Source organism: Equus quagga, chromosome 3, assembly GCF_021613505.1.
Source record: "Equus quagga isolate Etosha38 chromosome 3, UCLA_HA_Equagga_1.0, whole genome shotgun sequence".
Lineage (NCBI taxonomy): Eukaryota > Metazoa > Chordata > Mammalia > Perissodactyla > Equidae > Equus > Equus quagga.
The window spans coordinates 40,693,309-40,704,722 of record NC_060269.1 but is presented as its reverse complement, the minus strand read 5'-3'; the positions used below and the strand labels follow the sequence as shown (position 1 = coordinate 40,704,722).

The window sequence follows — 11,414 nt, the reverse complement described above, 5'->3', positions numbered from 1 at the left end:
CATTTGAAGAGACAATAATGGGAAAGGCTAATTAGGGCCCCATTTCTTCTAGAAAAGCAGTCTGGAAAAAGAAGCTCCTGTTTATGAGAGGTAGTAGGCCCTAAGGATCTTTATGGATCTTTGCTTAATCATCGTGTTATAGGTAAGTCACAACTTAGGTCTTTTCCATTTGGAAGGAGAGGATTTCATTACAGGCTAGGAAAGCTGGTGGGAGCCAATGGGCGTGGTGCAGAAGGCAAACCCAAGAGGAGTCATCTCCGGCAGCACTGCAGCTTAAAAACTGGCTGTTCCTCCCCAGGGTATACCAAGCCCTCTCTGTGGGACAGAGTAACAGAGAAGGGGAAGTGGGTTTCCCCTCTGCTATAGTTGGGTTGCCTCTCAAGCAATGTTCAGGCTTGTAAACAAGCCACATGCTGGCCACAAAGAGTTGGGCTTGATCACATCAATTCCAACCCAAGGCCAAGCCTTCCTTTGTGGAGGCTGTGCTGAAATGTGAACACAATTTCTAATCTGGTTGATCTGCCTTCCAGTGTAATCTGAGTAGCAAGGGCGTTCTGGACTCCAGTGTTCTAGAAATTTTTACCGCCAATAAGCAGGAAGATTCTGGGCTGGGCCGATTTGGCAAATCCAACACATCCGTAACAATGATATGACATATTGAGCATTTATTTATTGTGCCAAGTCTTTTAAACATTAATCTCACATAATCTTCAGAACTACTTTAAGAGCCAGTGTTGTCTTGGTGTTATAAATGAGGCAATCATAGGAAGAAATGCTAAGTAGGGTGGCCAAGATCCCACAGGCAGTAAGCAAGGGAACCCAGAATCACCCAAAGACTACTAGAATGCAAAACGCTGCTCCCGACAGCATGCTGTGGCTTAAATACATCAACAAACCGCTTCACACAGAGAAACTGCGGTTTAAAAAGTTGTTAATCAGGAACACCTCTAATGCTGGCACAATCTTGACAGGGGCCCCTCGAGGCAGAGAGAGGGTATGTCGAGTATGTATGAAGCTCAAGGAAACGGCTGGTGTTGTGGGGCGCAGGGGGAGAGCCTCAGAGCTGGGCGCTTTTCCCATCATCACCCCTTTTAACTACACAAACTTCCTCCTCCATTAGGCTGTACTGAGCAATGATTCAAACTGCTCAGCACCAGCAAATCAAAAGGACTGACGGCCCAAGGAGTCTCTATAGCAGAAAGACCCCAAAAGCCCTCTCTGGCCCCCTTGAGAGATGACAGCCTCTTGGGGATTTGAGCCACTTTGTGCAGCCCATGTGAGTTTCCTGCTCCAGGTAACTCCACAGTGCCAACCCCTCCCATGGGCAGGATTACGTCTAGAGGGGGAGGTGCCACCCAGATAGCCCTGTATGTCAGTTGTTTGATGTGGGGAAAGCATTTCACTGGAGAAATAACATAAATGTCAACTCATTCCTCAGACTAGCCCACAAACCTCCATTTAAACTGTAATATTTCAGAAGGTCCCTTCTGACTGGGATTTGAATGAATCCAGAATGAAGCAGAATATCTTTTAAAATAACACTGTAATATCACAGAACGTGAGCATTTGGTGCAATTGCTCCAACAGGAAGGAAGCCAGGGAAGCTGAGAGAGTTGGTGACAGGGTGCCGGGGGAGGGGGGTTGGAGATGAGAGGGTGGGGCCAAGTCTCTGGAGCAAGACTCAATGGAGTTTGCAGTGGAATGCAGGAGAGGGGCTTCAGGAGGACGTGGAGAGAACGGCTGAGGGGCAGACAGGGCCTCCTGCCATTGTTCAAACTTGTGAGCAAGCATTCCAGCCACTCCCTTATTTTCCCTGGGCACCAAGGATATCTGCCCCCAGCTGCTCCCTCTCCTTCCACCATCTCTTGTTCCAGTGGGGGAGCCCTTGTGCTGTGCTGCTGTGGTGCACCAGCAATGGAACCAGGCTGCCAGACTCTTCCCACATTCTCCCGGGCATGAAGCAGCCACGTGGCTCTTTCTGTAGTTTTTCTGAGGGCTTTTACTGCCAGGGATGAAGGAAACAAACAGGGTACAGGGCTCCCTTCTAGATCACCTCCAATCTCACCCTCTGACCCCATCCTCTCACTTCTCCACTTAGACTTTGTTGGAAGAAGGAAAGGCCTTAGGAGCAGTCATGGTGAGTGCTGAGACACACAAAGGACCCGTCCACATAGCAGAAAAAAACCAAGGCTGAAGTGCCCTTGTAATTTCATCCCAGGGCTAGGGGAGGGGCTCTGCGTGGACAGGAGATGGGATGAGGGCTGGGCCCACTACTTATGATATCCCCACTGGGGCTGAGGGGCAGCAGGAGCAGGAGGGAGAGAAACTCCTGGGGGAAGAGGTCTCCCCTCTTGACTTCTCTTCCCATCTTTTGCTCGCCTCCAAGGTACTTCTGCCAAAACCACTCTAAGCTAACCTGAGAGCCAAATGAGAAAAGGAGGGGAGCAAGGGAGGCAGGGGCCCAGGTAGAATAACCATTCCTGAAGGCCATTTTTACATGAGGAACATAGATAAATTAGGATGAATTTAGGTATGCACATTACATAGAAACACGTGCATGACAGTACTATTTATATACTGCTTGTTGATAGTATATTAAAATTCTAGATTATTATTGAGTTTAGCTGAGATAATATACTTATATTCTGTATATTACATAATTAATAGAATTTTAAAAATGAAAAATTGACTTCCAACAATGTTTGAAAAAGATGAAATACTTTATAATATGTTCTGTGTTTCTCCCCATTTTCACTCCACAGATTGGTCTACAAATGGTTTCTTCTGATCTACAAACTCAGCTATGCATTTGGTGTTGTGGGTTATTTGGCCATCATGTTTACAATGTGTGGATTCAATTTATTTTTCAAGTAAGTGTCTCTAGTTAGGACAGTAATATCTCCAAACACTTGCTTGTGTCGTTCACCTTGTCAAGTATTCTGTAACTGGAAGCCACATTTGGCCCTATAATTTTCCATGCACACCTTGTTTATAGTAGATATCATTGGTATAGTAGATGTCATTGGGGGAAACCACTAGAAAAGGAAGAGAAAACCCACAGATTAAAAAATTCTCAAAAAATTATAAGCTTTAAAGAGAATCTATACTTGATCTGCAAATGTAAAAGATCTCTGTTAAAAGTAGGCCTACATTTGTGGTAGAGTAATTCTTACTAACCTACAAATTTCCCTTCCACAAAATTCTGAAGTATTAGTTCCTTCAATACAGCTTTTTCCTTAAAACCTCTAGAACTGTGCTATCCAATACAGTAGCTGCTAGCTCATGTGACTATTGAGCACTCAAAATATGAAATAAGATGTGCTGTAGGTGTAAAATACACACTGATTTCAAAGACAGGACGAAAAAATAATTTTTGTATAGACTACGTGTTGAAATGATAGTATTTTGGATGTATTGGTGAAATTGTTTCATCTGTTTCTTTTTACCTTTTTAATGTGGCTACTACAAAATTTAAATTTTCTGTATATGTCCAATCTGTATTTCCATTGGATAGCACTGCTCTAGAATTTTGTTTTTGGTACCTATGAAATCCTTTTTGCTAGGGACAGAAAAGGAAGAAACAGTGCTTAGAAATTGAAAGGGAGGTAAAGAGATAGAGCAAGAAATTCTTGGGAGAAATAAAGGAAATCTGGATAATTGTGTCTGTGATTCAGAACTGTGCTCCCATTAGGAAGATGGTTGCTGTGGATGAGGGCAGAGCTGAGGCTGTGTGATTAACCTGTGATCTGGAAAGGGAATTTAAGACATACCACACAGCTATGGAAGGCAGCTCAAATAAAAATGCCCAGAATATCTCTCATATCAAAGTTACTCTAAATCTCTGAGACCTTAAAAGAAATTGAAAGGCAGAGATTGATAACCCTTAACTCATAAAGTAAAGAAGGAAATTGGATGGTGAGCCATTCCTGGAGGAAAAGGCTCGTCCTATGGCAACATAGCAATCTAATTTTATAAGCATTTCAAGAAACTGTCAGAGAGGCAGCTTTTACCATTTTCTTGCAGGAACGGGATAGAAAATAATTGTACAGACCTATTATTGCTAGTTTAGGATATAGGAAGACACTGATTTCTTTTTTCAGCCTACTGTCTATATTACTTTATTTCAGTGAATGTAAAAAACATTCATAAGAACTTTTATAAAATCACTTGGGACTATAGTTGTCCCAAGACTATTATCCATAAGATTTTAAGATCCTTAACCATGAGTTCTCCTACAATGAGGCACGCCAAGAACTTAACCCTTCAGATTGGGAAGAAACTATTTTTTCACTACTAATTCTTGTTGATCATCATTGTATTAAGATTCTTTTCTGTGGAATCATAAGTTTAATTATAAATACATGCTCCCCTGGATATGGAGGGAAGATAATCTTCATTCTTCCCCGTTGACCCAAGTCTCAAATATACCTAGGCAAATCTTGAAAGGATGAAGCCACCACTTGTGTTGGAATTCCCCATTCGCATCACCATAAGATCACACAGCTCTCTGCCTTTACCATTTCCTCGTCAAATTAGTAGAACACAAAAACAACCAGAAGTTTCCAGAAACAGACAACCCAACTTCTCTCCACTCCCTTCCCAACTCCGTCAGATCCACCAAGGCCCATTGCTAGTATTTGAGACTATTTGCAGAGATAGCAACCAAATGTTCAATGATTAAAATCCAGAAATTAAATTAGGAGCTAATTATTTACTTTTTGAAGAAATCTTTACCTTTAAAAAAGAAAGAGGGTGTTATCATAGAGAATCTGAGTGTATTTGAAATATGATCCAAAATGTAAAACAATTTTTTTTTATTAATACATGGTAACTACAGCATAGTAGCAAAGGGCCTCAAAATTGGAGCTTGGTTCCTGGTTTTATTTTGTACGAACTGCCATGTTAAGCAAATCATTTTTTCTAAGGCTCCATTTTTTTCAAATGCAAAGTGGGAATGATGATCTCTATCTCAAATATTTTCAGTAAGATAAAGTATTTGAAAGCATTCTGTAAAATCTAAGCTCGATAGCAGAGATTCTCAACCCTAGCTGTATTGGAGAGTCACCTGAGGAGCTCGTTTAAATAACACTGCTGTCCAGACTTCACCCCAGGCCACTTAAATTAGAGGCCCTGAAAGTGGGTTTATGCATTAGTATATGTTTAAATGTCCCCCAGGTGATTCTAATCTATAGGTAGAGCTGAGAACCATTGATCTATTAAGAGGTTCTTAATGTTAGCTGCCCACTGGAATCACCTGGGGTCTGGAGAGCTTCCAAAAACATTGCTGCACAGGCCCCGCCCCAGAGAGTCTGATGTAAGTGGCCAAGGGTGCAGCCAGGAGTTAGAGATTTTTACAAGCTGCCCAGGTCTTTCTCTGTGCAGCCAAGCTTGAAAACTGCTGGTTAGAGTGAGTTTATCTAAGCACTGCAGCCTTAAGAGGCGTCTAAAGTTGTCCACTTAGCTCTGAGAGGTAAAATTTGAATGGAATTGAAAGAATTTAAAATTCTTTCATTTGAAATAAGAAAAAGTAAACAAAGCAATGAAAAAAAAGTACCCCCAAGATTCTGTTCGATACTACGGCAGTAAATACTTTCCGAGCTGCAGCCCTCCCCAGCGCCCCAAATGCTGCATTCTTATTCCCTTACGCTGTTGCTTTCAATAGAATCAAAGCTAGAGATTCCATGGATTTTGGCATCGTGTCCTTGTTCTATGGCCTCTACTATGGCGTGATGGGAAGAGACTTTGCAGAGATCTGCTCCGATTACATGGCTTCTACTATAGGGGTAAGTGTTGCTTTCATTCTTTGAAACCATCTATGGAACGTGGAGAAATGGTCTCCTCTTACATGTTTGCGTCCATTTTCAGGAATAAATCTTTTTTGGTTCTCCTAGCACAGTTGCTCCTGGATTCTCCTTGCATCAAAATTGTCTTTGCTAATTAATTAGAAAATACATTTCTTATTTATACAAAGTGTCTGGGAAATAAGGTATCTTTTAAAATAAAATACGCAATTATTTGGAAGTTACCATCTCTAGCATACTCCAGTTGCCAACATTTAAAGGATTAGGAAAAAGTCAACAGTAACAAAACCCTTTATCTCTGCCTAATGCAAATAAAAATCATATTTCATGCACATAAAACACTTTACAATCAACCAGTGCCTCAGGGTAATATCATAAAGATCAGTCATGGTTATATAGCATTTGAAGAAGTAGAAGATATAAAAAGTGTGCTAAATGTATTCTGACTGTAAATTGTTCCCTGGAATTAAAAAAAAATTCTAATAGTTTTTTTTAACTCTCTTAAAATTAAAGAATGAACAAACTTTCTGGTTAGATGGATTTCAGATTCAGACGTTAGGAGCATTCATCTGTGTCTGACATGTGCACATCTCTTAAAAACTTACAGACTAAGGGCTCCAGGGATGACCCAGTGGTTTCAGGAAGTCTGCGTCTCTGTCCTCCACCAGTTTCTTGGTACACAGCCAGATAGAAAACGGAAAATCTAGTGTGAGCGGCAAGGGAAGAGTGAACTTCTAGACTGTTCTCTCTCTCCATTTATGGGGCAGGACTAAGCGCACATGACCTTGACTTTATCCACAACCATATGCCCTTCCCCTCCTCCATAGGCTCTACCTTACTTTTCTCCTAGAGCCCGGAATCCAGCTTCTGTAGTCAAATGCTAGAACAACATATCTTTTGGAATCCCTCTGCCATGTATCACCTATGGGACAACTGCCTTCTTATAAAGGTTTAAGGTGAGCACTGGAAGGAGCATTTTCACTCCCAGCTCCTTTCAACAAAAACCAGAAGCCATACCCCTTAGAAAATTCCCAAAGCTTCTTGTGCTTGTTAATGGACAGGAGAGAAAGGGAAGAGTTGTATGTCCTCCATTCTCCAGTGGACCAGGAAGAAGAGATTTAATATGGCAAGTCTTAAGCTTAATTTAACCTAACCAAGGTTAACTTAACCAAGTCTTTAAGCACCAACTTTCTGGAGACTTCTCACCTGATCCCACCCCACCAGTCTTCAACTTCTTGTCATCCTCTGTCATCTTCACTCCAGCTACAAAATGTGTAAAACCCACTGCCACAAGCCCATTGGCACAGCCACCAGTGAATTGATAGTGTGTGTGTGTGCACTCGTGCGCATGCTTGTAATGGAGGTAAGGAGGAAGCAGAAGAGGAGCAATCTCCATTCTCACACCAGTGCCTAAGCTCCACACCAGACTAATTAAGTCAGAATCTCTGGGAATGGAGCCAGTGCATCTGCTTTGTTTTAAAAGCTCCCTAGGAAAAGGAATGAGCTATTAAGCCATGCAAAAACATGGATGAATCGTAAATGCATATTGCTAAGTGAAAGAAGCCAGTCTGAAAAGGCTACACACTGTATGATTCCATTTATATTACATTTTGGAAAAGGCACAACTATGGAGATGCTAAACGGAGCAGTGGTTGCCAGGGGTTTAGGAAGGGAGTGAGACTGACCAGGTGAAGCATGGGGAAGTTTTTAGGGTGGTGTAATTATCTTGTACAATATTGAATGGTGGCTATGTGACACTGCATTTGTCAAAATGAATAGTACTTTATCACAGAAAGGGCAAACTTTAAAGTATACAAATCTAAAAAATCATTTAGGATGTCAGAGAATGCCAGGATAGAATATAGACTGTGACAAAAGAATCTAGCTGTATTACCAATGTATGAAATAACCTCACGGAATGGGGAAAAAGTGCTGACTTAAGTAACTTTGAAATGAGTGGAGATATAAAATCAAAAGCAAAAGGAACTGTCCATGAGCATGGTCCTCTAATTCATAAAGTTGTTTCCCTCAGGGCTATGGGTTAGCAATTCTGATACCATCATACATGTATTCTGGAATTGAACAACTAAGTACATGGATGACCAATAGTGGGAGCTATGTTTCTCACTCTCGGAAGGTTATAGACAAGCCAGGGGAAAAGGCTAGAATGACCCATGTAGTAATGAATAAGAGTTGAAGACATTGGACCAAACTCATGTTTAGCTTAGTATATATTACCTGTTTCTTAATATAGATGAATACATATAGAAATATTTATAGATATGTCCATATACATGGATTAGTATATACAGATATATTTCCTTGCTCCATCAGCTAAGAAGCTCTAGTGAGCACACATAGTGCCCAGATCTTGGTTTCTAATACCATTCTACAATGAGAGGAACCAGGACTCCTTGAAGAAATGGCTGATTCAAGTTGGCAGGAAATATACAATATGTGCCTGGAGGAACTTGTAGTGCCACAAAGTAAAGAAGTGCTCAAAAAACACACAGCAAAAAAACCCCACAATGATGGGAGTATGTCAAAGAGACACAGGATTCCAACTCAACAAGCGGCCAATGGCCAAAGCTGGAAGAATTTGAGCAAGAAAATAGTAGTAATGGTAGTTTTAGTAGTAGTACAGGGTTATAAACCAAAATATTAAAGAAATATCCATGAGTATACACATACACACACACATCGTATCAGTTCCATCTCTCTGGAGAACCCTGACTGATACAGAGGTGGAGCATACCCCCCACCACTTAAGTGTAGGCTGGTCACAGTGATTTCTTTCCAAAGAGTACACTATAGACAAGGAGTAAAAGAAAGAGTAGCTTTATAGTGGAGAATCCTGACAAATGTTACTTCAAGCCAGGTGATCAAGGTTAATATCAACAGTGATAAGTCATGTTGATGGCATGTAGCCTTGTTATGGTGTGATAAGAATGATACTTTACCTCTGTTGTCTCCCTCCCCAAAACCCATAACCCCAGAGTGATCACAAGAAAAATAACAGATAAATCTCAGTTGAGGAACATTCTACAAAATACTCCCCCAAAACTGTCCAAGTCATAGGAAAAGTGCAAAGCCTGAGAAACTGCCATAGCAAAGAGGAGCCTGAGGAGACATGACAACTAAATGGTATCCTGGATGGGATTCTGGACGAGAATAAGGACATTAGGTAAAAACTAAGGAAATCTGAATAAAATATGGACTTTATTTCATAATGATGTGTCAATGTTGGTTCATTAATTGTGACATGTACCATACTAATGTAAGATGTTAATAGAAAAGGAAACTGAGTATGTGGTATAAGGGGTCTCTGCGCTATCTTCACATCTTTTCTTTAAATCTAAAACAATTATAAAGTAAATATTTTGTTTTTTAAAAAAAAAGCTTCTTAGGGATTCTAACGTGCTGCCAGTTGAGAACCACTCCTCAGCCACAGCACTGGGAAGATGCAGGTATCCCAAATTAGAATCTGAAATGCATTACCTTCCAATGGGATTCATCTGTGTGCTCCCTATCATCACACGGGAATTAAAAAATATAGAGATGCCTGGGGTTTACTCCAGATCTATGAATCAGAATCTCGAGGAGAATAAAGGGAAGGGTCAGGCCATGGGTAAGCTCAACAAGCTTCCTACAATGTGATTCTGAACTACAGCCCTGGATAAAAACTATTCCTATTCAAGGATTCCTCAGTGGGGAAGTTAGACTGGAGGTTATAATTAGCAGTGTACTTTGGGTCCATTTGGGGTTCAGAGGGGTTTTTCCTGGAAACCTTAACCCCACTGTGGCATCACTGCTATGGGAAAAAGTGTTTCGAGTTCTAAACCGACAAAGAAGCAGTAAAGCCTCTATGTCCCAAAGTCTGGCAGTGGCTTCTGTGTGTTCAGAGAAGGGCATGTGCTCTCCTTTCCAACGGTGCACTGTGCATTTCCCCCAACAGTTCTACAGCATCAGTGGGATGCCCACAAGGAGCTTGTCAGACAATATCTGCGCCGTCTGTGGGCAGAAGATCATTGTGGAGCTCAATGAAGAAGGGCTCATTGAAAACACCTACCAGCTTTCCTGCAATCATGTGTATCCTTTTCACGGGAAACCCATTTGGGCTTCATCAAGCCAATGTTGGGAGGGAATTTTCAAATAATCTGTGTTGGGCATGGGAGATGGCAAGTCAGGGAAGACTGTCACATCACCTTCCTCTGCTCCTGTCCCCATCTCCTCTGCCTTGCTTACCTCCTGTCCCCAAACCCCAGGCCTTTTTCCTCCTGCCCATCTTTCTTTTTGAGACTTTCTGATAATCCCTGCTGAATAATGGACTGCTCATTAAGGGGAACCTCCTCCTCCAGTAATTTCCTGTTTAAAAAGGAATCTTAATGCCACACAGATAGGAAGGCTGCCGCACCTGCTCAGGATGTGGTCTTGGAAAGCTGACAAAGCCATAAGTGAACAGACAGCCAAGAAAGACCAGGGAGAGAAGGGTTTGGGGGTGAGGAAAAGAGTGAAGTTTCTGGTACAGAGAGGAACTCAGGACTGTCCAGGTGGAGCCCTGTGTCTGAATCTCATGGGACCAATAACAACAAAGTGTACTTTCCCTGGAAATAATCCTAGGATCCTGTTGTGTCAACAGTGGTAACAGGGGCAGCCAAGTATCAGTTTTGTTCTTGAAAAGAGGGTAATGCCACAGGCAGCAGTACACCTGAGATTACAAAAGGAGGGACCACAACTTGAGCACCCAGTTCTTGGACCATTTCGCTGCTCTGCCTATGGGTTCTGTCCCAAATAGCCATCTATCAGCTGAGGGATCTTTAGGTGTTAGGGACCAGACAAGCCTGAGCCTGGAAGCCAGCATTCTCTGGGCACTCCAGTAACTGTTGAGGAAGACCTCAATATATGGAAGGATACTGGGGTCAAGAGCCCTGAGCAAAGCAGCCTGTGCTGCCCAAGCATGTAACTCTGGATACCAAAGTTGTGTTTGGGTTGGCCAACAATCAGTAATTTAATTCTTTTCTAAATACAGGGGGAAAAGGGCATCATTTAACTTTATTTTATAGTACAATATCAATTTTATAATATTGCTATACATTCAGTCCGTTCAAAGCTCTGGCATTCACGAGGTGGTCAAACCATCTGTCTTTTGCCTCTGAAGCCCACCTAACTCAGTCAGTTATACCCTAGATGTGCAGCACCAATGATTCAATTCTGTTTAATCTGGACAGATTCCATTTACTCAATCCTGAGAGTGAAAAACTGGACCAAATGGCATCTGAAGTGTAATAGGAGCCCTTACTGCAACACTTAAGCCTTAACAAAGATATCCCATATGGAATTCTATGGTGGTTTTTCAGTGTGATACCTTTCCCAAAAAACTATCATTCTTAGTAGAAGTTTTCCAAGTCTGGCCCTAGTTTTAAATATGATTTACGCTTCAAATGTTGGAACAGAGCCCCTTCTGCCATTTGCAAGTGGAAATATTTTCTCTCTCCACCTTTAAAAGCCCTTAGGGATTGTTGTACATGTGTGCATATGTAATCAAAAATGTAGTCACCTTTAAATTTGCTTTGCAGGGAGTATTATTAATGGCCCATTTTAGCATGAGTCATA

General features: G+C 41.6%; 1 protein-coding gene across 1 annotated transcript in view; it reads left to right on the top strand.

Annotated features, from left to right (window-relative positions):
- RNF175 (ring finger protein 175) overlaps positions 1–11,414 on the top strand; it is a 45,866-nt gene that overhangs the window by 30,641 nt on the left and 3,811 nt on the right. Inside the window, exons 5-7 of the mRNA XM_046655716.1 lie at positions 2,763–2,870; positions 5,663–5,783; positions 9,757–9,890. Of these exons, the coding sequence (XP_046511672.1) occupies positions 2,763–2,870; positions 5,663–5,783; positions 9,757–9,890 (363 nt within the window). The remainder of the gene's footprint in view (positions 1–2,762; positions 2,871–5,662; positions 5,784–9,756; positions 9,891–11,414) is intronic.